The following is a 22,717-nucleotide window of genomic DNA, read 5'->3' as shown; positions in this document are numbered from 1 at the left end:
AGATCCGATTGGCTGGCGTCACGTTCTTTTTTATTTTGGCGACTCGCGACACCTGACAGCGGGAAGCAGCGACGCAGGCACCGACAGGGGAGCCCGTCTCAGCCGCCGAAGAGCGCTCCTGTCACGGCCCCCTTTTGAAAGCACACCCGGGGAAAGTTATGCCTTAATGTTTTTCATACGTGAGTATATCCGGATGATCGTTGTCGACCTCCGCCGGCGGGGACGTCCTCCCTCGGGGTACGCGGGCTGAAGCGACACAGCCAGCTAGCTTGTCGGTTAGCTCTCCGGGCTAGCGCGGGGCGGCCCCCCCGTCCTCCTCCTCGGCTCTCCCCGCCTTTCCTCGGTCCTCCCCGGCCGCGGCTTCCAGTCACCTCCGCTCCGGCTCTCCGGTTCTGTCGCGTCAAAGCTGAGTTAGCGTCGCCGAGCGGGTGTGTGCTAGCAGCGGGTTAGCGGCTAGGCTAGCGTCGCGGAGAGGGTGAACCGGACGGGGTCCCGGAGAGTCGGAGCCGATGCGAGCGCCGGTGGTCCCGGCAGCCCCCGCAGGAAGCGCCGGTGGCCCCGGCAGCCCCAGCGGGGGGCGCCGGTGGCCCCGGCAGCCCCCGCGGGGAGCGCCGGCCGCCCGCCGCTCACACCCCGGGGAGAGCAGCCGATATGGCCCGGACACGTCGACGGTCGGAGCGGCGACCGGAGTGTTTGTTTACCGGGGCTGAGATGAGGGTCTGCAGATTTCCGAAGAAATCCATCCAGATTATGAAGTAAATCCTTGAAGATTATTGTAGATTATGAAGTAAATCCAAACAGATTATGAAGTAAATCCTTGAGGATTATTGTAGGTTAAGAAGTAAATCCAAGCAGACTATGAAGTCAGTCATCACAGGTAATTATTAAATCAGTAATTGAAGATTATTGTAGATTATGAGCTAAATCCTTGCAGGTTTTAAAGTCAATCCATAAAGATTGTTGGAGATTATAAAGTAAATCCAAGCACATTATGAAGTCAGTCATTGGGGATTATTAAATCAGTCCTTGCAGATTAGGAAATCAATAATTGAAGATTATTGTGAATAATTTGTAAATCCATGCAGGTTTTGAAGTAAATCCTTGGAGATTATTGCAGATTATTGACTCGCTCCTTGCAGATTTAGTAAATCATTGAAGATGATGACAGATTATGAGGTAAATCCTTGCAGATTACGAGATCCGTAATTGCAGGTTAGTGTCCAGTGTTAAAGCAGATGGCTGAAGATTAATAAATCAGTCCGCACAGGCTATTAAATGAGATCAAGTCCATAAAGATTCTTCTAGATGATTAAATAAATCCTTCAAAATGATTGTAATTATCAAGTATGTTCTTACAGATTAGTCCTCGTCATGATCACGTTCAGTGTTGAAGGTTCGTAGGTCCTTGAAGATTATTGTCGGTCATTTCAGTAAATCTTTGAAGATGATTGCAGTTTATGAAGTCCATCCCTGCAGATGAGGTGGCCTGAGGTTTGAGTGGGATTTCTTGAGAAGAAAACTCCTCCACTGAGAAGAAACAAAAAGTATTTCTGAGGAGAAAAGCCTGACGTGACGTCCTCAGCGTGTGGTGTTTGTGCTGGACGGAGATCTTGGATCTGAGGCCCGTCTGCCTCTGCACCCCCCAGCTGAGGCCAGCATCCGGGAGACCAGGTCTCGTCCGTACGTGGTCCAGATGAGGCCGGCCGGCAGCATGGCGCCGCCGCCCCGCCGGGACGCCGACGTCTGGCCGCAAACCAAGAGCCTCCTCTACAAGAACCTGCTCATCAAGTGGAGAACCAAGCAGCAGAGCCTGCAGGTGAGCAGAAGAATCAGCCTGGAATCAGATGGTTGTCTGTACCAGGACTGTGAATCACAGAGCTTCAGTGGAGAACACACACACACACACACACACACACACACACAGGCAGCAGACAAGGTCGTGTTGGTGTGACTCGGGAAAACATGCGTCAGCTGACCCGCTTCGTCCCCTGATGAACCTCCAGACCTGACGGAGCACACCGCACCGCTCCAGAGCAGATCACTCCAGATTAGACCGGACCAGATAAAACCACTCCGAACCAGACCCCTCTGGACCAGTCCACTCCTGACTGTTCTAGACCAGAACAGATAAGAGTGTTTTAGACCATCCCAGGCCGTTCTAGACCAGACTGACCCAGACAAGACGGCTCCCGACCGTTTTAGATCAGACTGTTCTATACCGTTCTAGACCAGAACAGATGAGGCTGTTCCAGATCAGACTGTTCCTGACCATTCTAGACCAGCACAGACCACACTGTTCCAGACTGTCCTAGACCAGAACGGATGAGGCTGTTCCAGACAATTGTAGACCGGAACAGATAAGACTGTTCCAGACAAGACCGTTCCTGATCGTTTTAGATCAGACTGTTCAAGACTGTTCAAGACCAGAACAGATAAGACCGATCCTAATCAGACTGTTCTGGACCACCCCAGACAAGACCATTCCTGATCATTCTAGTCCAGACCAGATAAAACTGTTCCAGACCATTGTAGACCAGAACTGATAAGACTGTTCCAGACCAGACTGTTCCTGACCGTTTTAGATCAGACCATTGTAGACCAGAATAGATAAGACCATTCCTAATCAGGCTGTTCTGGACCATCCCAGACAAGACCTTTCCTGACCATTCTAGACCAGACCAGATAATACTGTTCCATACTGTTGTAGACCAGAACAGATAAGACTATTCTAGACCAGACTGTTCCTGAGAACTTGAGACAATTCCAGCCTCTGAGGACATCAGACCAGACCATTGTAGACCAGAACAGATGAGACTGTTCCAGACCGTCTTAGATCAGACTGTTCAAGACCAGAACAGAAAAGACCATTCCTGACCATTCTAGTCCAGACCAGATAAAACTGTTCTAGACCATTGTAGACCAGAGCGGATAAGACCATTCCTAATCAGGCTGTTCTGGACCGTCCCAGACAAGACCTTTCCTGACCATTCTAGACCAGACGGGATAAAACTGTTCCATACTGTTGTAGACCAGACCAGAACAGATAAGACTATTCTAGACCAAACTGTTCCTGAGAACCTGAGACCATTCTAGACCCGGAGCACATCAGACCAGACCATCATAGACCGGAACAGACCAGGTTGTTCCTCTTCTGCCAGCTGAGTCAGGGAGGATTTTCCAAATGATGATGGGTCTTCAGGTGAAACTGGACCATCTCCCTCCTGTGTGTGTGTGTGTGTGTGTGTGTGTGTGTGTGTGTGTGTGTGTGTGTGTGTGTGTGTGTGTGTAGGAGCTGATCCTGCCTCTTCTCCTGCTGGGCCTCCTGATCCTGATCAGCACCCTGAACCCTCACGTGTACTACGGCGGCATCAGCACGGTGGAGCTGGAGCGTGACGAGCAGGTGTTCAAGGGTCTGGGCTACACGCCCATCACCAACGTCACCAACCACATCATGGAGGAGGTGGCCCAGGAGATGCGTGAGTGTCGCCGCGGCGAGGCTTTTTCGCGAGGCGCCGCCCGGCGACCGACCGTGTCCGCCGTCTCCCAGACATGCAGGACCGCCTGGACATGTTCGCCAGCGAGGAGGACCTGGAGAACGCCAGCCTGTACGAGCCGTCGGGCTACGTGGGCGTGGTGTTCCTGGACCCGGCGGCCACCTCGTACCGCCTGCGCTTCCCCTACAGCCAGCTGCCCCTGCCCAGCGACTACACCGAGTCCATCGGTACGCTCGCGACCTTCTCCGCCTTCTAGCTTCTAGAAGAAAAGCCTGACCCGCTTTCCCGCCCGCAGCCAACTGCTTCTCCAGCTCCATCAACTGCAGGGCCGCCAGCTACTGGTACTCAGGCTTCACACGCCTGCAGGCGCTCATCGACGCCGCCATCATCCAGGTGGGCTTCTCCACATCTTCTGCTGCCGGGTTCTCTCCATGTTCTCCTGTCCTGGTTCTCTCCATGTTCTCTCCATGTTCTCTCCATGTTCTCTCCATGTTCTCCTGTCCTGGTTCTCTCCATGTTCTCTCCATGTTCTCTCCATGTTCTCTCCATGTTCTCCTGTCCTGGTTCTCTCCATGTTCTCTCCATGTTCTCCTGTCCTGGTTCTCTCCATGTTCTCTCCATGTTCTCTCCATGTTCTCTCCATGTTCTCCTGTCCTGGTTCTCTCCATGTTCTCTCCATGTTCTCTCCATGTTCTCTCCATGTTCTCTCCATGTTCTCTCCATGTTCTCCTGTCCTGGTTCTCTCCATGTTCTCTCCATGTTCTCCTGTCCTGGTTCTCTCCATGTTCTCTCCATGTTCTCTCCATGTTCTCTCCATGTTCTCCTGTCCTGGTTCTATCCAAGTTCTCCTGCCAGTTGGTTTTCTCCATGATCTCCTGTCCTGGTTCTCTCCTTGTTCTCCTGTCCTGGTTCTCTCCATGTTCTCTCCATGTTCTCCTGTCCTGGTTCTCTCCATGTTCTCTCCATGTTCTCTCCATGTTCTCTCCATGTTCTCCTGTCCTGGTTCTATCCAAGTTCTCCTGCCAGTCGGTTTTCTCCATGATCTCCTGTCCTGGTTCTCTTCATGTTCTCCTGTCCTGGTTCTCTTCATGTTCTCCTGTCCTGGTTTTCTCCATGTTCTCTCCATGTTCTCCTGCCAGTCGGTTCCCTCCATGTCCTCCTGCCCGCCTGGTTCTCTCCAGGTTCTCCTGGTCCCTCTCACAGCCATTGGTCCTTAGAAGGCTGTAATTGTCCGTAGGGATGAACGGTCGGATGATTGACAGCTGGCCCATCCGGGTCAAGCCCCGCCTCTTTCCCCCGGCGCCAGCCGTGATTGGCCCCGCCCCTTTATAACGATAAACAGGCAGGTCGCGGGTCAGGACCAGAACCTTCTGGGGCGGCCGGTTCGGTTCCCCGAAGAAGTGACGTTAGCGCGCTCGCCGTCGTCCCGTCCAGATGCAGACCAAGAGGTCGGTGCGCAGCGAGATGGACGTGCAGGTGGTGATGATGGGCCAACCGGGCTCCGTGGAGGTCCAGAAGTTCCCCCACGCCCTCATCTCCATCTACCTGGTCCTGGCCTTCACGCCCTTCGTCACCTTCCTCATCGTCAACGTGGCGGCGGAGAAGGAGCACCGGCTGAAGGACACCATGACCATGATGGGGCTCTACAACACGGCCTTCTGGTGAGGAAGAGGAGAAGCCAGCCACTTCCTGTGTGTGTGTGTGTGTGTCGTTAATAAGTGTGTGTGTGTGTGTGTGTGTGTGTGTGTGTGACCCCAGGCTGTCGTGGGGTCTCCTCTACGCCGCGCTGGTCACCACCATGTCCATCCTGATGTCCGTCATCGCCACCTACACGGCGCTCTTCCCCAACAGCAACTTCCTGGTCGTCTTCCTCCTCATCTTCCTCTACGGGATCTCATCTGTGAGTCACTGGGATTACACTCAGCGAGTACCCAGTACACACACACACACACACACACACACACACACACACACACACACGCTAGATGTTTGATGGAACCAGAACATCAAGGTGGGAGATCCTGATCACTAATCCAAGAACAAGAAGCGAGTGACTCCACCTTTTTCGGCTAACCGGCCGTCCCCCCGTCTCTCTGGACGCCCCAGATCTTCTTCTCCTTCATGCTGACGCCGTTGTTCAAGAAGCCCAAGTTTGCCAGCACGGTGGGCTCCATGCTGACCGTGGTCTTCAGCTGCCTGTCGCTCTTCACCGTCCTGATGAAGGACTTCCCTCAGCCGCTGGTCTGGCTGCTGTGCCTGCTGTCGCCCAGCGCCTTCTCCATCGGCATCGCCCAGGTGCCACATGCTAACACGTGCTAATATCGGCTACCGCGCGCAAGCATGCTAGCGTGCAAGAATGCAACTGTGTGTGTGTGTGTGTGTGTGTGTGTGTGTGTGTGTGTGTGTGTGTGTCAGGTGGTGTACCTGGAGGCTCAGGGAGATGGTGCCGTGTTCTCCACCCTGTCCAGTGGTCCTCATCCTCTGTATGTCCCGCTGCTCATGCTGGTCCTGGACTGCATCTTGTACCTGCTGGTAGCCGTCTACCTGGACCAGGTGCTGCCAGGTGATTAGCACACACACACACACACACACACACACACACACACACGTACACAGTCGTGGGCAGCTGGGATGGTGAGTCTGAAGCTGCTGTGTTTCTGTCAGGGGAGTTTGGGATGAGGAGGTCCTGGCTCTACTTCCTGAAGCCGTCCTATTGGTCCAAACGCAGGAAGCGCTACGTGGAGGTGAGCTCGGTGTACGACGCCGAGGTGAACGGCGCCCCCGCCGGCGACGAGTGCGTGGAGCCCGTGTCACCCGAGTTCAGAGGGAAAGAGGCCATCCGGTAAAAGTCCAGAACCGGAACCGGTTCTCCGGTCCTAAAATGTCGACACCGTCGGGACCGGCGTTGCGTCCGGTCTGACTCCTGTTCCTCTTCCTCCTTCCGCCGCCGCGTCCAGCATCAGCAACGTCTGCAAGGTGTACAAGGAGAAGGACGGCGTGGTGGAGGCGTTGAGAGGTCAGTCGCCCGTCCGCTCAGGTGAAAGGAAGGTAGAACCGCCCCAACCTTCTCGCTCCACAGGCCTGACCTTCGACATCTACGAGGGCCAGATCACGGCGCTGCTCGGCCACAGCGGCGCCGGCAAGTCCACGCTCATGAACGTCTTGTGCGGCATCTGCCCTCCCACCCACGGCTCGGCCGCCATCTACGGCTCCCCCGTGGCGGAGATCGCGGAGGCGGCGGAGATGAAGCAGCTGGTGGGCGTCTGCCCCCAGTTCAACATCATCTTCGACGTGCTCACCGTGGAGGAGCACCTCAGGATATTCGCCGCCATCAAAGGGATCCCGCCGGCTGACGTGGACGTGGAGGTAATAGAGAGCGCTAACGGTGCCTTTTTATGGAAGAAAGAAGCCGTTTCTTCTCGCGTTGGTCTTTTCAAGGTGCGCGAGAAGATTCGGATCCTTTTTGCAAACCCGGTTCGAGGCGGTTCTTTGCAGATTTCTTGGAGACCTAATGAAAGCCGCCTCCGTCAGGTGATCAAAGTGCTGAAGGACCTGGACCTGGAGAAGATCATGACGGCACAAGCCAAGAACCTGAGCGGGGGCCAGAAGAGGAAGCTCTCCGTGGGCATCGCCATCCTGGGAGACCCCAAGGTAGCGGCGGCTTCGTGCGCTCGCCTCGGAAGGCGGGCGCCCCGCTTGACGCCGCGGACCTTCTCGTTTCAGATCCTTCTGCTGGACGAGCCCACGGCCGGGATGGACCCCTGCTCCCGACACCAGGTCTGGACCTTGCTGAAGGGCCGGCGGGCCGGCAGAGTCACCGTCCTGAGCACTCACTACATGGACGAGGCTGACATCCTGGCCGGTACACACGCACACACACACACACACACACACACACACACACACACTTCCCCGGTCATCTGTGTTTCTTCTCGATGTTGTGGTGATGCCACCTGAGCCAGGCTCTCCAACAGAGTAATCCACCCCAGGTTCATGGCTGTTGTTGTCCCCGGCGTCCAGATCGTAAGGCGGTGATCTCCCAGGGGCATCTGAAGTGCGTGGGCTCCTCCATGTATCTGAAGACCAAGTGTGGCGTCGGGTACCATCTCAGGTGGGAGAAGGCTCCTCAGAGCGTCCTCCGCCCGGAGACGCTCGCCTCACCCGTACGCTTGTCTTCCTCCGGCCAGGATGTCCGTCGGCGCCGGCTGCGACGCCGAGGAGGTGGCCCGCCTGGTCAAACGCCACGTCTCCAAGGCGACGCTCACGCGGCATCAGGAGGCGGAGCTGACCTTCACCCTGCCCTTCGAGAGCATGGACACGTTTCCGGGTGGGTTCTTCTGTTGGTGTCGCGTATGGTGCGATCGACGGCCGGCTTAAGCCCCGCCTCTCGGGCGTTTGAGTGGAGGTTCCACCTCCGGTTTGCGCCGCTGCCCTCCTCGCTCCTCACAAACCTACACGGTTACACCCGAATTCCCATCGGAAGTGTTCTGGAAACTCAACCTCCGGGGTTGTTTGTTGAGCTGGACCAGAGGAAGGTGTTCTCACGCCGTCCTCCAGGACGGGAGCTTGATAAGGTATCGCGATTGTCTCGCCGGTGACCTCCGACGGGAACGCCTCGTCCTCGGCAAAGCAGGAAACGCTCTGCGCGGGGGAACCATAATAAAACAAAGCTAATATTCAACAGCGGCTAAGATTAGCTCGGCCCGAGAGGAGGAGTCCATCTCTTGCACCCGTAGGTTTGTTTTTGTTAAAACGCGAACAACCGACGCTCCGACGTGTTCCTCCAGGCTTGTTTTCGGAGCTGGACGGCCAGCCTCAGCTGGGAATCGTCAACTACGGCGTTTCCATGACGACTCTGGAGGACGTGTTCCTCCGGCTGGAGGCCGAGGCGGAGGTGGACCAGGCGGGTAAGTGGCGGCGCACGCGTCCGTCGTCTCGCGGCGGGCGGGCGCCTCTTTGACGGCCGGTCGTGTCCAGACTACAGCGTCTTCCACCGCGAGCCGGCGGAGGACGAGGTCGACGGCGTCTCCCTGGACGACCAGCGGCTGCTCGCCTTCTCCGACGGCAAGTCGGACGTGGTGTCGGGCCACGGCCTGTGGAGGCAGCAGTTCGGCGCCGTGGCCTGGCTGCACATGCTCAACATGCGGCGGGAGAGGAAGGCCTTCGTCTACACGTGAGCGCCCGCCTCCTTACCCAAAGGTCGTATCTCGGCGGGGTTCGGCGTCTGACCCCGGGACCCCCTGACGTCCAGGCTGGCCTTGTTCCTGGCGTTCGTGGCCGCCGTCCTGGTCCTGTCCCTGGTCACCGGGAACATCCAGATCCACTCCCCGGACCGCCAGTTCCTGCCCATCTACCTGCTGCGGAGGAACCAGGCGCCCCGCAGATACACCACCAGCCTGCTGGTGCAGAACTCCACCGGTCAGGACACACACACACACACACACACACACACGTACGCTTTTATTTGATTGTCATAAAGTAATTATACATCTAATCGAATCTGGGATAAACGCACGAGTAGGCGAACATGTGAAGAAACCGATGGCCTTCATCCAGTCGTCTTGATATTAACGTCACCTTTGCCAGCATGAGTATGAACGTCGTGTTCCGTGTTATCGATGTAACTTTACTCGGTCAATTCTTGTGGAAATCTTCGAAAACCCCTCATTCCCGAGGCTTCTTCACGTCTGTTGTAAGCAGGTTTACCTGCTCCAGGGGCCCGAAAAGTCACGGGCCAACCTTGATATTTATTGAAAACAATCTTCCTCCAGGGGAACAGTGAACCTCTTCATATGGACCCAAACACGTCTTCCTTAAAAGCTGAATATGGAACAGGCGAAGCTTATTACTACACAGTGTATAACTTCATATGGCCTACGTGCAAAATTCCTAATGAAAAACACATCAATGGCAATCATTTCTTAAATAAAAATGAGATAAATTGAATGCCTCTTTTTCAGCTCCACACACAAGGCTAACAGGTGTGTTTTTTCCGTATGCAAACAGATATTCTGCCTCCCGCCTGTCCAGAAAAGGGCTAGCACGGTGCCGGTATTAGCATCAGGTCGCTATGACGACCGTCAACAGAAGAGGGGGGGTTTACGCGGTCCCGTCGGGATTTGTCGTGTTAGCGGTGCATGCGCCGTAAGCTAGATTACCAGGCTAGCTCTGATTAGTCATCTGGTATGGCTTTAACCTGCTCCGTTCAGAAAGTCCAGCTGCCGGGACGAGAAGATCTCGACAAGAACGTAATCCACGATTTTGTTCGTTTTCCAGCGACCGTATTAAGGTGGAACGTGTGACGTTAGCATAAACAGCCATAAACAGAACGTAATCCGTGATGCACCGAAAGTAACCTGGGAAAAAAAACAAAAAACTAACCCCAGTTTACCGTTCTGTATATTTCCTGTGCATCTTGTATTTGCAAGTGTTATTTGCAGTTATTTGCAAGCGTCTGCCTAATGTAATGTAATAATGTAATTATGTTGTAACCTGTGACTGTTATCAATGATTGCACATCCATGTCACCTGTGATATTAGCATAATTAGCGATGCCATTGATTCAGCGACGCGTCCTCACGGCGTTGCCGTTCCTCCCGCAGGCTCGGACATCTCCGACTTCATCCACAACCTGGAATCCCAGGACATCAAGGTGGAGCTGATGCGGCACGGCGACTTCATGGCGGCGGCCCCCCACAGCGCCGCCATCGGCGTCACCGGGTCCAGCAAGGTTTCACCTACTCGTTGGTTTTAAAGTCGCGATCCGACGCCGCGGCGCCCCCTGACCCCGCCTCTCCACCCGCCCGCCAGGGCTTCCGTTACAGCGTGGCGTTCAACAGCACCACCGTGCACTCGCTGCCGATGGCGGTCAACATCCTGAGCAACGCCCTGCTGCGCGGCCTGAACGGCAGCGGCGCCATCAGGACGTGGACCAAACCCTTCGACTACGTGAGTCCCCGGCGCCGCCGCCGCCGAGCCCCCGCCGGCCGGGGCCCCGCTAACCCTCCCCTCTGACCTCCGACCAGCAAATCCCGGACGCCACGTCCTACACGCTGGTCTACATCGAAGCCATCATCCTGGGGATGTTCGCCGCCGGGATGCCCGCCTACTTCGCCATGGACCACACCCGAGACCGAGAGGTGACCCGGAGCGTCCCGTCCGGCGCCCCGCGGGTGTTTCCCGACCCCCGACCCCTGACCCCTGACCCCGTTTCCGGTCCGTCCCCAGATCAAGTGCCGCTCCACGCTGAGGATCTCCGGCCTGGTTCCGTCGGCCTACTGGTGCGGCCAGGCCGCCGTGGACATCCCCTTCTTCTACCTCATCCTGTCCGGCATGACCGTGGCCCTCTTCTCCTTCCACACCGGGAACCTTCTGACCTCCAGCAACCTCACAGCCGTGGTGCGCCGCCCGCCCTCCGGGGTTCCCCTGTAGACCCCCAGATGTTCCTCACGTCTGATGTTTGGCGATGAAAACCACAGGAAATCCAGAATAGCATTTCCTTCTGCTTTGCATCTGAGCTGGAACCCCTTCAGATGTTCTCCCAGGGCTGCCAGAACAACAGGAGTTCTCACCGGAGGTCACATTTCACACTTTAGGAGAAACTCCTAGAGGTCCTCCAAGGCCTCTAGGACGGTACCGCCATCCTCTGGGTCAGATGTCCTCCTCCGTCCTCCCCTGGCCGTCCAAACACCTTACAAGGTCTTGTAAGGCCGTCTTGTTCTCGCGGCCCTGGGAACCCGAGCCGAGTCCACTGGGTCTGTGCAGGACGTGGAGGTGGTCCTCGGGGAACCCGGATCCCATCATCTGGTCTGCAGAAGCCGTGGTGTTTTGGCTTCCTGACCCTCCCGTCCCTCTCCTTCCAGGTCCTCTGCATCGTGGGCTTCGCTCCCGCCATGATCCTCTTCACCTACGTGTTCTCCTTCGGCTTCGCCCGGGTCCAGAGCAACAGGGACTTCTTCTCCGTCATCTCCATGATGGTGAGCCGGGCGGGGGGGATCAGATGATGGCGGCGGTGGCTGACGGAGGCTGCGGTCCCGCAGGTGTGTGTGGTGTCGGCGTCGCTGGTCCAGTTCGTCAACGACGCCCCCGGCCTGAGCAGGACGCTGCACAACGCCTTGTGTCTCTTCAACCCCCTCTACCCCCTGATGGGCTGCCTCAACTGCATCACCAAGGTGGGGGACGCCGCCGCCGCCGCCGCCGCCATCTTTAAAATGCAGGACGCCAGAGCCGACCGGTCTGTTTCCCGCCCCCCAGGCGACCTTCCTCCCCTCCGCCGTCGAGGAGAGCTTCCTGTGGAACAACCTGCTGGTCGCCGTGGTATCGGTGAGTCAGTGGCGGGCGACCTGGGACGGCGCGGAGGCGGAGTCTGCTCCACGTCCAGGGTTCTCTGCATGCTCCCCCGCCAACAGCTAGCAGGTTCACTGAAGACTCTGAACGCTTCCTCGGGTGTGAATGGGTGGATGTCTCCAGGTTAAGCCCCGCCTCTTGACCAGTGAGGCCTGTGATTGGCTCCAGACCCCATGACCCTGAAAGCAAGCAGATCATGGAGTGAAATGATGACCGAAACTGCGTGTGTGTGTGTGTGTGTGTGTGTGTGTGTGTGTGTGTGTGTGTGTGTGTGCAGCCATACCTCCAGTGCATCCTGCTGCTGTTCCTGCTCCGCTGGCTGGAGATCCGCTACGGAGGGAGGACCATGAACAACGACCAGTTCTGCAGGTGAGCGGCGCTCCAGCTCCATGTGTCAGACGTCTATCTTGAAGGCGTGAACAGAAGAAGATCCCCTGGTGGCCGCCGAAGGTCATCGTAGTCTGCAAAAGAACCGGCGTCGGTCCGGTTAAAGGTTCAGATCTCACTGTCGCCGCCGTCTGTGTGGCCCGTCGGCAGGATCTGGCCCGAGTCCACGCCCAGGGTGGAGAGGAACCCGGAGGAGGGTCTGAACGAAGACGAGGACGTGCGGATGGAGAAGGCCAGGGTGAAGGAGGCGCTGACCTGCGAGTCCTGCGAGGAGGTGAGCCGTGGCTTTGGTAGGCCAGGTCGCGGTGGAGGCATCTCCAGGCCCAATGCTATCGTTTATTTCCTCGCATCATCTGCGTACATGCGCTAGAAGACTATCAGCCAGAATAAAAGGAAAGGTGTACAAGACAGTGGTGAGACCAGAGATGATGTTTGGACTAGAAACTGTTCCAATGACCAAAAGACAGCAGGCAGAACTAGAGGTTGCAGAGATGAAGATGTTGAGGTTCTCTTTGGGAGTGACCAGGATGGAGAGGATCAGGAATGAGTCTATCAGAGGAACAGCACATGTTAGATGTTTTGGAGAGAAGGTCGGAGAAGCCAGACTGAGATGGTTGGGTCATGGACAGAGAAGGGATGGAGAATATATTGGTAGATGGATGCTGGAATTGGAGCTGCCAGGCAGGAGGTCTGGAGGAAGACCAAAGAGAAGATTTATGGACGTCGTGAGAGAAGATATGAAGGTAGTTGGTGTGAGAGAGGAGGATCCAGAGAATAGGGTGAGATGGAGAAGGTTGACTCACTGTGGCGACACCTGAAGGGAAAAGCCGAAAGAAGAAGAAGAAGATCTGCGTACATGCACACTCCTCTTCTTCTGCAGCGCTTACTGGGGCGACGACATCCTGGTTTGCTAAAAGTTTTCAGAAACTCTGGTTGTGTCCCGCCCTTACAGAAGCCGGTGGTCGTCGTTAGCAACCTGAGGAAGAAGTACAAGAACCGAAGGGACGGCTTCTCCCTCAACAAGGGTCGCAAAGTGGCCACGAAGAACGTTTCCTTCTGCGTTCGCAAAGGTACCTTCTCCCGGTCCAGATGTCCGCAGACCTGGTCGGCTTCGGACTGAGTCTTCTCCCGAACGCTTTGTGTCCAGGCGAGGTTCTCGGACTGTTGGGCCCCAACGGCTCGGGGAAGAGCACCGTCATGCACATGCTGTCGGGGGACACCGACCCGACGGCAGGACAGGTACCTCCTCCGTGGATCGCACCATGTGGAGCCAGGAGATCCTCTCAGCTTTGACCTCCCGCTCCAAGGCCTTGGTCTTCACCTTCAACCCCTCCTGTGTCCAGGTCCTGCTGGGGGACTACGGCACGGAGCCCCGTCCGGGGGCCGCCGCCCTGGACCACGTGGGCTACTGCCCCCAGGTGAACCCGCTGTGGCCCCGCATCACCCTGCGGGAGCACCTGGAGATCTACGCCGCCGTCAAGGGCCTGCGAGGGCAGGACGTCCCCGGCATCATCCGACGGTGAGCCCGCGGACGGGGGGGGGGCCAGCGCGCTGGCGGCGCTCCCATGGCGACGGCGCGCTGATGTGTGATGATGTCGTTGGGGTCAGGGTGGTGAACGCCCTGGAGCTGAAGGAGCACCTGAACAAGCGGGCCAAGAGCCTGTCGGCCGGACTCAAGAGGAAGGTGAGGACCGGACCGTCGGCGTCGGACGGCGGACTCGCTCCACGGTGACGCCTCTTCTTTCTCGCCGTCCCTGCAGCTGTGCTTCGCCCTCAGCATGATCGGGAACCCCCAGATCGTCCTGCTGGACGAGCCCTCCTCAGGGATGGACCCCAAGTCCAAGCAACGCATGTGGTGAGCTCATGGGGTACACTTTTAATTCACGTCCGCTATTTACCACACATCTATTACACTTGTATTTATTACACGTCTATTACACCTGTATTTATTACACATCTATTACACATGTATTTATTACACATCTATTACACATGTATTTATTACACATCTATTACACCTGTATTTATTACACATCTATTACACCTGTATTTATTACACATCTATTACACCTGTATTAATAACACATCTATTACACTTGTATTTACTACACATCTATTACGCCTGTATTTACGACACATCTATTAACCTTTACTACATATTCATTACACATCTATTACAGCTTTACACCTGTAGTACATACCGACAAGTCTGTTACACCTATATTACGTGTCTATTACCTTGACATATAACCTTGAAATATAACCTCTATATAACCTTGACAATTTATATTTCATTGTATTTCTTATTCTCCCTCCTTCCTACTATTATCTATTACTGTTGTGTTTTTGCTTGAAACTCTGGCACAACAATTTCCTTCGGGATAAATAAAGTTCATCTCATCTCATCTATTACACTTTTTAACATTTGCTACGTCTGCAACACCTTGAACACATATTTACATGTGTGTGTGCACACACACCTACTTCCTGGTCCATCCCACCAATCAGGAGAGCCATCAGAGCCGCCTTCCGGAACTGTCAGCGCGGCGCCGTCCTCACCACCCACTACATGGAGGAGGCCGAGGCCGTGTGCGACCGGGTCGCCATCATGGTGTCGGGCCAACTCAGGTGTGTGTGTGTGTGTGTGTGTGTGTGTCTGCATGATGCAGCGCACACACACTCACACACTCTGTCCCCCCCCCTCTCTGCACCAGGTGCATCGGCTCCATCCAGCACCTGAAGGGGAAGTATGGCCGTGGCTACAGCCTGGAGGTGAAGCTCCGGGAGGAGCTGACGGGCCTCCAGCAGGTGGCGCTGCTGCACAAGGAGATCCTCCGCATCTTCCCACACGCGTCCCGTCAGGAGAGGTGTGTGTGTGTGTGAGATGAAGGTCCTCCTGAGTATCTAAGTACCCTCAAAATCATCGCTTTATCTGATTTCATTTTGTCAGCTTTGCCACTCTGATGGTTTATAAGATCCCCATGGAGGACGTCAAGTCCCTGGCCAAGGCCTTCTCCCAGCTGGAGGCAGGTGAGACACACACACACACACACACACACACACACACACACCATGTCTGGACGGTTACCCGATGTGTGTTTTGTTTCTCAGCGAAGCAAGCGTTCAACTTTGAGGAGTACAACTTCTCCCAGTCCACGCTGGAGCAGGTATGCAGCCCTTCCCCCGGCCGGGTGGGCGGAGCCTCTCCGTGTCGGCCTCCTGATTGGCCGCCGTCTTCCCTCCTTCAGGTGTTCATGGAGTTCGCCAAGGAGCAGGAGAGCGAGGAGGAGGAGGTGGGCTCCCTGAGCACCACCTTCCACTGGCAGCGCCTCCGTCAGGACGGTCCCGTCTCCGTCAACCAAGCGGACAGCATCGTCCACCAGCTGTGACCCCCCGCCTGGACCCGCCTGGACCCGCCTGGACCGGACCGGACCGGACCAGTTGCCGGGGCTCTCCGCGGGCCGGACGTGTCTACTGGTGCTCCGAGGTTCTCCTCCTCCTCGCAGGACATCCTATTTATACTCTATATCACCATATTTATGCTCGGGGACCCCCCGCCCCCCTCCCGTGGCCTCCAGGCGGGTTTGGGGGTCTCCTGGATGGAACCGAAGCCCCTCCTTTGGGGTGTTCCTCCATGTTGTAGCATGTCCGTCTGACGGGGGGGTGAAGGAGGCCACACCTCCTCTTCAGCTCTCCATTCTGCACCAGCAGCCCGGCATCCCAGCATGTGTGTGTGTGTGTGTGTGTGTGTGTGTGAGACCAGGGTGGACCTTCTTGACGATGCAGATCAGTGGATGTAGCAGGAGGCCGGTGACCCCGGACGTCCAGATGTTTCCACAGGTGTGTGGCCCCCCCCCCCCGCTGGATCGGAAGGCCGGCTTCTGAGACCCCGGGGGTCTGGGCGGAGCCGGTTTCCACGGCAACGCTGCACCAGGAGGTTTCACCGCTGTGCCGCTTTGCTTCACGCTGGTGTGTGTGTGTGTGTGTGTGTGTGTGTGTGTGTTTCCACATGTTCTCCTCAGCAAACCGACAAATTGTAATTTATTTTCCGGTGAAATCCGGTGAAAGGGAATTTCGGGCGTGTGTGTGTGTGGGAGGGGGGGCGGAGTCGATGTCGCCGGCGACATCCCGCCGCCGCGGCGGTGAACATTTCGGTCCACGAACGGGGTCAGGCCGGGGTGAAGAAGGTCCGGGCGTCCACCTGCTCCCCAACCTTCTCTCCCAAGCGTTCCTTCATCCAACGCTGGTCCAGAGTTCTTTTACTATTTCTTTTTAACACCCTTTGCACTCGTGTCTCCTCGTCCCCTGGCCGGTCATGTGACAGGAAGTCCTCTGGTCCTCCTGGCTCCTGGTCCTCAGGAGCGGACGTTCCCATCGGTTCCAGCATTTGCACTTTTCATCCCCGGCCCGTTTTGCTTTCCCTTCTGTTGTGGCCCCCCTCCGCCGGGAGACGGGGTCGTGATTTCTGCGCCTTTTTTTTCCTTTTGCTGGGGAAAAGCTGCACTATTTCTGGGAAACTTTTCTTTCTATTATGCAACAAACACTGGCGGACGGCGAGAGCACTGACTTCATTTTTGTTGTTTTGTTTTTTTTTAAGACTGGTTTTGGTGTATTTTCATCCTGTAACCCCTCCCCAACTCCATCCTTCACCTGCCCCCAGGTCTGAATGGACACATTAATGATTCATTTTCATGAATAAATGTCAATTAAAAACACGGCGGGATAGACTTTTCTAGTTCTTCTCAGATGGTGTTGTGGGTCAGGGCTGGCGCTGGACTCTACGGCAGCGGGTTACTGGGGAGGGGAAAGGAAAGAGACACCTAAAAAGGGGGAAATGTGTTGAAATTTGGATTCAAATTGGCTTTAAATCCAGTTAAAAGCACCTTGGAAGAAGATAACACGCAATGCAAAGCACAATATAGTAAAGTCCACACGAGGTGCGGAGAGATAAGTAACATGGATAAACATGTTTATATTCACACCGTTGTGTTTGTCAATGCATTAAACAAGAGAAAGCTGGGTATTTTGCTGAAATATGCTTTGTTTTTCTCCAAGCTAACCTGTTGTGCCGTGGTTTGTTTGTATCGTTGCGCCTTTTTGTCCCTCGTCGGCTTCCGTCCGTCCCTCCGCGGGTGTGGACCGGAGCCGCGGACCGGGGCCGGAAAGCGATACTGACTCACGTCGCGTCCAAAGTTTCGGAGAACAACTGAAGAAAGCCGAAAGGAACCTCGGCGAGAAGTGACCCCGCCGCCCCGGTCAGCGGCTGGGATGCTGTGTCAGGATGGGCAACATTTTCGGGAAAAAGAAAGCGACGCGAGTGACGGAACAAGACAAAGCCATCTTGGTGAGTGTCACTAGCTAGCTAGCTAGCTGGCGAGCTAGCTGGCTAACGTGTTAGCGTCGCCGCTGTCACTCCAGATTGCTTTACAAACTGCCTGGATTTAGTAAAAGTCTTTCCGCAAACCCCCGCAACCGGTCAGCTAATCGTTAAATAGCCGAGCCAGTGCTAGTTAGGACGTGCCAGTTAATTCGGCGCCGAGTATAGTACGATAAAACACTTTGTTTGGTGTTCAAACACGCGTTCGCACAGTTTGCTAAGTGGACACTTGTCGAGCGCAGTGCAGGTTTCGGGGCTCAAATCGGCCCAGGTTTGAAGGCAGTCCGCGCCGAAGCAGGAGAGCGGAGGAGATCCAGCTGTCATGCAGGGTCTCGGTCCTGGAAGATCACCTCCTGGATCTCTAGCTCAACCGTCGCCGAAGACCAATGATCAGAATACACTCCTCTGTCCTTTCAAGAGGAAACATCTGGTCCTCTTCACTTTCTCCTGGTGAGGTTTCCTCTGCGGGAAGCTCCTTCGATCCCCGCCAGAGAGGACAGGGGCAGGGAAGTCTTCTGTCAGACTGGACATTGACAGAAAAGAGGCTGAAAAGAACAAGGAGTGGCCTAATCTATGGCTGTCAGATCAGGAGGGCTTCCCAGAAGGTCCTGCAGGCCAGGCACGGCATGAACCTCGGCTGAGCCTCTGCAGAGATTGTATGGTTTAAACAAACAGCTGGACTTTAAACCCGGAGAGAAGTTCTCCTCAATATATGCAGGAAATGAGAAACCAGATGTGTTTTCAGAGTTGAGGAGAAACGTGAGAAGCGCAGAAGACACGGGCTCAAAGCAGGACATTCCCCCAAAACATCAGCAAAAGTGGGAAAATGCGACTCTTTAAGTTTAAAACCGTAAGAAACGCGAAGCTCCTCAGAGGCCGAAGGGACGCGTCTATTTGCCGGGTGTGTGTGAGTGCCGATGTTTACGAGGCGACCTCTGACCTGTGAACGCAGCAACTGAAGCTGCAGAGGGATAAGCTACGGCAGTACCAGAAGAAGGTGGAGCTGCAGCTGCAGAAGGAGAGACTCCTGGCCAAGCAGCTGCTGAACGACGGCAAGAAGCAGTGAGTTCCACTCGTGGAAGAAGAAGAGGAGGAGGAGGAGGAAGAGGAGGAGTGTAACTCTGCTGTCTGTGGGGGGGGACAGGAAGGCACTGCTGCTGCTGAAGAAGAAGAAGTTCCAGGAGACGCTTCTGGAGAAGACGGACAACCAGATCAGCAACCTGGAGCGCATGGTGAGCAGAGCTTTGGGGAACATCCTGGAAATGTCCTAGAAATGTTCTGGAAATGAGAGTGTGTGTGTGTGTGTGTGTGTGTGTGTGTGTGTGTGCTTTCAGGTAACGGACTTGGAGTTTGCTCAGATCGAGAGGAAGGTCATCGACGGCCTGAAGGTCGGGAACGACTGCCTGAAGAAGATGCACGAGGTAAGGCTGTGAGGGGGCGGGGCCTCTGGGGAGGCGGGGCCTCAGGGGGGCGGGGCCTCTGACTGACCTTCTGCCCCCCCACCCTGCAGGTGATGTCCATCGAGGAGGTGGAACGCATCATGGACGAGACTCAGGACGCCGTCGAGTACCAGAGGGTGAGGGGTGTGTGTGTGTGTGTGTGTGTGTGTGTGTGTGAGATCACTATAAATAGAGACTGGTTGGAACGTGGGCGTCCTTCCTGTGGAAGTAAAACCCTGAGCGGTGCTTTATATTCGTTTGGGGCAGCAAATCGATGAGATGCTAGCAGGGACGCTGTCGGCCGAGGACGAGGACGCGGTGCTGGCGGAGCTGGAGGCCCTCACCCAGGTATGGACCGCTCGCAGAGGAACAGACTCACGGCGGGGTGGATGCACCGACTACGGCGAGATGTTTCTGAATGTTTGATTTTGAAAATGAGAATTTAGGTCTCATGCGAAAAAGTACAGGGCTTTCGGGCTAAAACTCAAAAATGGGTTAGTTTACCTTTAAGCAACAAAAGAGATGAACTCTGTGTCCTTGTTACTTTAGGCCTGGAAAAGTTCTTCATTCACAAAAACAGAATGCAAAAGTGTTCCCCCAATTTTACCTTCTTTATAAACAATTTTGAATTACATAAAAAATCCTTAAAACTTATGGAAAAATACAAAAACCCAAAAATATAGTTTGACGTCTGAGATTTCTTGTGAACCACCAAGTTAAATATATGTTATATTCCTCTTGCAAGTGTTTTTTTATCTTATATTTTATTTATCTAACCTTACATTTAATTATTTTCTTTTACTTTCTTTTTTGTCAAGCATTAAACATTTCTCACAAACCTTTAACACGATTAACTTCTGATTACATACAGAACAAATGTCCTTTGCTTCCTCGTCCCTGGTTGTTTCATTGACATTTGATTCAACCTTGCCATGTTTATTTGTGCATATATATATATATATATGTATCTGTTTAAACTGTTTATGTTCAATTAAAAAAAAAAAAAAAATAAAAAAAGAAAATTAAGGAGGGGGTGAATTTGAACCGGAGAGTCGTTAGCATAGCCTCCAGAGCAGCCTTCTTCACGTCTGCTTCTCTTGCTTCGCCGTTACCAGGGAGACGTGGAGCTGCCAGATGTGCCGTCGGACGAGCTGCCCGCCGACGCCGAGGACGAGACGCCAGGTAGGTCGCCGTCTGTCCCACAGGAAGCTGTCAGATCCACTTCCTCCTCAGATGGATGGAATCCATTCTTTATAAGTTAGCCACATGCTAACGTATATTAGCTAACATGAGTGTGTGTGTGTGTGTGTGCAGAGAGGGAACGTCCCAAGAAGAAGGCGGAGCGACAGATGCTGGCGGCTTAGCAGGACTCTCCCAGGAAGCTCTCATGGTTTCTCCTGGACTCTCCAAGATGCTCCAAGACTGTCCAGGACACTCTGGTTCTTCACAACCTGCAGGAACGTCCCACGTCCTGCAGGTCAACACTCCATGGTGTCACATGACCTATGATGTCACGTCTGGTTACCAGGGTGATAAACAAAAAAAAATATCAAGGCCTTCAGAAGCCCCTGTTTTGATAAGTATCATCATCGTGTGTGTGTGTGTGTGTGTGTGTGTGTGTGTGTGTGTGTGTGTGTGTGTGTGTGTGTCTCTCAGGAAGACCCATTTCTCCGAAATCACTGATAACATTAAAAGAAAAAAAAATCATCCAAAAAGTAAAAGGTAGAAAATGTCAAAATGCGCTTTGTTAAATGTCATTTTCTTTGATTTGGAAGAAAAAATGAATTGCAGTGACTTTCAGGAAGTGGTTGACCTTCCGGCAGTAAAACCCCGGAGGGATTTTTTATCTCTGTCTGCTCAGTTAGAACTTTTAAATTGCAATTAAGACCATTTTCATCAATAAAGTGGCTTTTTGAGCCAAAAGTCTGCCAAAGAAAACCCTCCCTGTCTGGCTTCACGCAGGAAACACCGGCCTTTGCTTTGAAAGTGGGAACAAAAGTGTGCAGAGGATCTGGAGAATCTTCAGAATACGTTCTGGAAAAACAGAAGAATTGGTAGGAAAATAATCCCAAGAATCCCTAACCCTACTGCTTCTAATCAGTGGGTTGTAAATGTTGAGCTTTTATTTACTCAAAGGACAGAAAATCAGCAGGAAGCTTTTTTTTTTCTTATTTTTTTAACCTTTATTGAACTTAAAGTATAAACAAACATGAATGTTTATACATAGAATGTACATAATAACATTTAACAGGCGTGAGGGAACACAAAGACACTTAATTTGTATACAATTAAAGAAGCGTAAGAGTAAATAAGAGCAGAGCTGTGTGAGAAAAAAATGTACAATTTACAAATGTTTTCAATTTGTATTGAACTCAATGGATCAAAGGGAATATTATTCATAAAGTGGTATATTTTTTGGATTCTTCCATAAATAGATTTTTTTATATAAAGAAGATGAATCTTTTTGCATCCCGTTTTTGTGTATAAAGAACTTGTCTCAACCTGAGGTCAGCAGGACGCTTTGCTTGTGGAGAATCAAAACTTCCGGGTCATGTGACCCCTCCGTCACGTGACGCAGGCGCGCGCCTCGTTCTCGCAGCTCCAGCGCGCTGCGCTACGTGGACACCAGGGGGCGCTGTGTGTGTGCGCGCGTGTGTGTGTGTGCGCGCGCACACATCTGTTTTTCCATACATTTGTATATGTGTGTGATTTCCATCCACTACATGCTTCTGTGTGTGTGTGTGTGTCCACATGCACCTGTCTTCCAGTACACTCATTGTATATATGTTCTGTGTGTGTGTTTGTGTGTGTGTGTGTGTGCGCGCATGTACACATCAGTGTTTTCCCATACACTGTATGTATAAGTTCTATTATGTTTGTATGTGCCTGTGTGCACGTCTATGTACACATCTGTTTTTCCGCATACTGTGTGTGTGTGTGTGTGTGTGTGTGTGTGTGTGTGTGTGTGTGTGTGTGTGGTGGGCATGTGTTTTTCCATGCACACGCCGTATGCATCGTCTGTATTTGTGTGTGTGTGATCATACATGCATAAACTGTATATGTTATCATTTAGTGTGTGTGTGTGTGTGTGTGTTTGTGTGTGTGCACCTCTATCTGCAGGTGTGTTTTCCTATCTATATACTGTTTAAACGTTCACTGTTAGTTTGTGTCCATACATTTACTGTATATATGTTCTTTATCAGTGTGTGTTTCCCATACACACACAGTATGTTCCCTATCACCTTGTGTGTGTGTGTGTGTGTGTGTGTGTGTGTGTGTGCGCGCACGCACACCGAGGGACAGCAGTGTTCCCTGGCGTCTCCGTGGCAACGGCCTTGGACGGTCGGACGGACGGCGGCGTGTTCACAACACGAGTGTGTTCCGCCGCCGGGGCTGCGGCGGAGTCACATCATGAGTCACCGTGTGGGCGGAGACTCGGCCGGTGAGTCACGGCGTGGGGGGGGCGGGGGACGCCGCCCACCCGCAGCTCCCACGCCGTCCACAGAACGACACAACCCTGGAAATATTTCAAAAAGAAAAGTTACAAACAGAATTGTTTGAGGTTTATTAACAGTTTGGATCAGTCAGCATCGCGGATCAGCGTGAGGGGGGGCAGGACCCGCAGGAGGTCCAGGTTCAAGTCCTCCCTACCTGGCGGGGCTCAAGGGGAGCCG

General features: G+C 53.8%; 2 protein-coding genes across 3 annotated transcripts; both read left to right on the top strand.

The window, feature by feature from the left end:
• Positions 1 to 21: 21 nt before the first annotated feature.
• On the top strand, positions 22 to 16,942 carry abca5 (ATP-binding cassette, sub-family A (ABC1), member 5). 2 transcript variants are annotated; one of them, XM_086140122.1, is made up of 38 exons: positions 22 to 179; positions 1,647 to 1,816; positions 3,290 to 3,476; positions 3,548 to 3,721; positions 3,790 to 3,887; positions 4,929 to 5,155; positions 5,253 to 5,394; positions 5,601 to 5,789; positions 5,910 to 6,057; positions 6,159 to 6,336; positions 6,452 to 6,510; positions 6,574 to 6,860; positions 7,026 to 7,145; positions 7,218 to 7,356; positions 7,515 to 7,605; positions 7,682 to 7,821; positions 8,282 to 8,401; positions 8,472 to 8,667; positions 8,746 to 8,912; positions 10,097 to 10,224; positions 10,305 to 10,442; positions 10,520 to 10,633; positions 10,722 to 10,892; positions 11,357 to 11,470; positions 11,534 to 11,665; positions 11,748 to 11,816; positions 12,118 to 12,209; positions 12,378 to 12,501; positions 13,180 to 13,297; positions 13,375 to 13,466; positions 13,571 to 13,746; positions 13,836 to 13,911; positions 13,988 to 14,082; positions 14,736 to 14,855; positions 14,942 to 15,094; positions 15,178 to 15,257; positions 15,339 to 15,394; positions 15,476 to 16,942. In XM_086140122.1, the coding sequence occupies exons 1-38, from the start codon at positions 167 to 169 to the stop codon at positions 15,614 to 15,616; spliced, it is 5,034 nt and encodes a 1,677-aa protein (XP_085996248.1). In that variant the 5' UTR covers positions 22 to 166; the 3' UTR covers positions 15,617 to 16,942. The 2 variants fall into 2 exon arrangements, with proteins under 2 accessions (XP_085996248.1, XP_085996247.1); XM_086140121.1 differs by having other exon boundaries at positions 30 to 179; positions 15,344 to 15,394; positions 15,476 to 15,622.
• Positions 16,943 to 17,346: 404 nt separating this feature from the next.
• On the top strand, positions 17,347 to 20,981 carry chmp6b (charged multivesicular body protein 6b). The gene is made up of 8 exons (XM_086140123.1): positions 17,347 to 17,571; positions 18,557 to 18,666; positions 18,749 to 18,836; positions 18,939 to 19,025; positions 19,115 to 19,180; positions 19,311 to 19,391; positions 20,159 to 20,225; positions 20,358 to 20,981. The coding sequence occupies exons 1-8, from the start codon at positions 17,509 to 17,511 to the stop codon at positions 20,405 to 20,407; spliced, it is 612 nt and encodes a 203-aa protein (XP_085996249.1). The 5' UTR covers positions 17,347 to 17,508; the 3' UTR covers positions 20,408 to 20,981.
• Positions 20,982 to 22,717: the final 1,736 nt, after the last annotated feature.

Source organism: Fistularia commersonii, chromosome 32 (assembly GCF_037954325.1).
Source record: "Fistularia commersonii isolate RoL2024-O1a breed Wild chromosome 32, RoL_Fcom_v1.0, whole genome shotgun sequence".
NCBI classification, from domain to species: domain Eukaryota; kingdom Metazoa; phylum Chordata; class Actinopteri; order Syngnathiformes; family Fistulariidae; genus Fistularia; species Fistularia commersonii.
This window is presented reverse-complemented; position numbering and strand designations above follow the sequence as displayed.

Coding starts and splice junctions, on each gene's coding strand:
- chmp6b (XM_086140123.1), top strand. CDS start 17,509: ATGGGCAACATTTTCGGGAAAAAGAAAGCGACGCGAGTGACGGAACAA. Junction 18,837..18,938: donor TCAGCAACCTGGAGCGCATG/GTGAGCAGAGCT, acceptor GTGTGCTTTCAG/GTAACGGACTTGGAGTTTGC. Junction 19,181..19,310: donor ACGCCGTCGAGTACCAGAGG/GTGAGGGGTGTG, acceptor CGTTTGGGGCAG/CAAATCGATGAGATGCTAGC.
- abca5 (XM_086140122.1), top strand. Junction 3,722..3,789: donor CGACTACACCGAGTCCATCG/GTACGCTCGCGA, acceptor TCCCGCCCGCAG/CCAACTGCTTCTCCAGCTCC. Junction 3,888..4,928: donor TCGACGCCGCCATCATCCAG/GTGGGCTTCTCC, acceptor CGTCCCGTCCAG/ATGCAGACCAAGAGGTCGGT.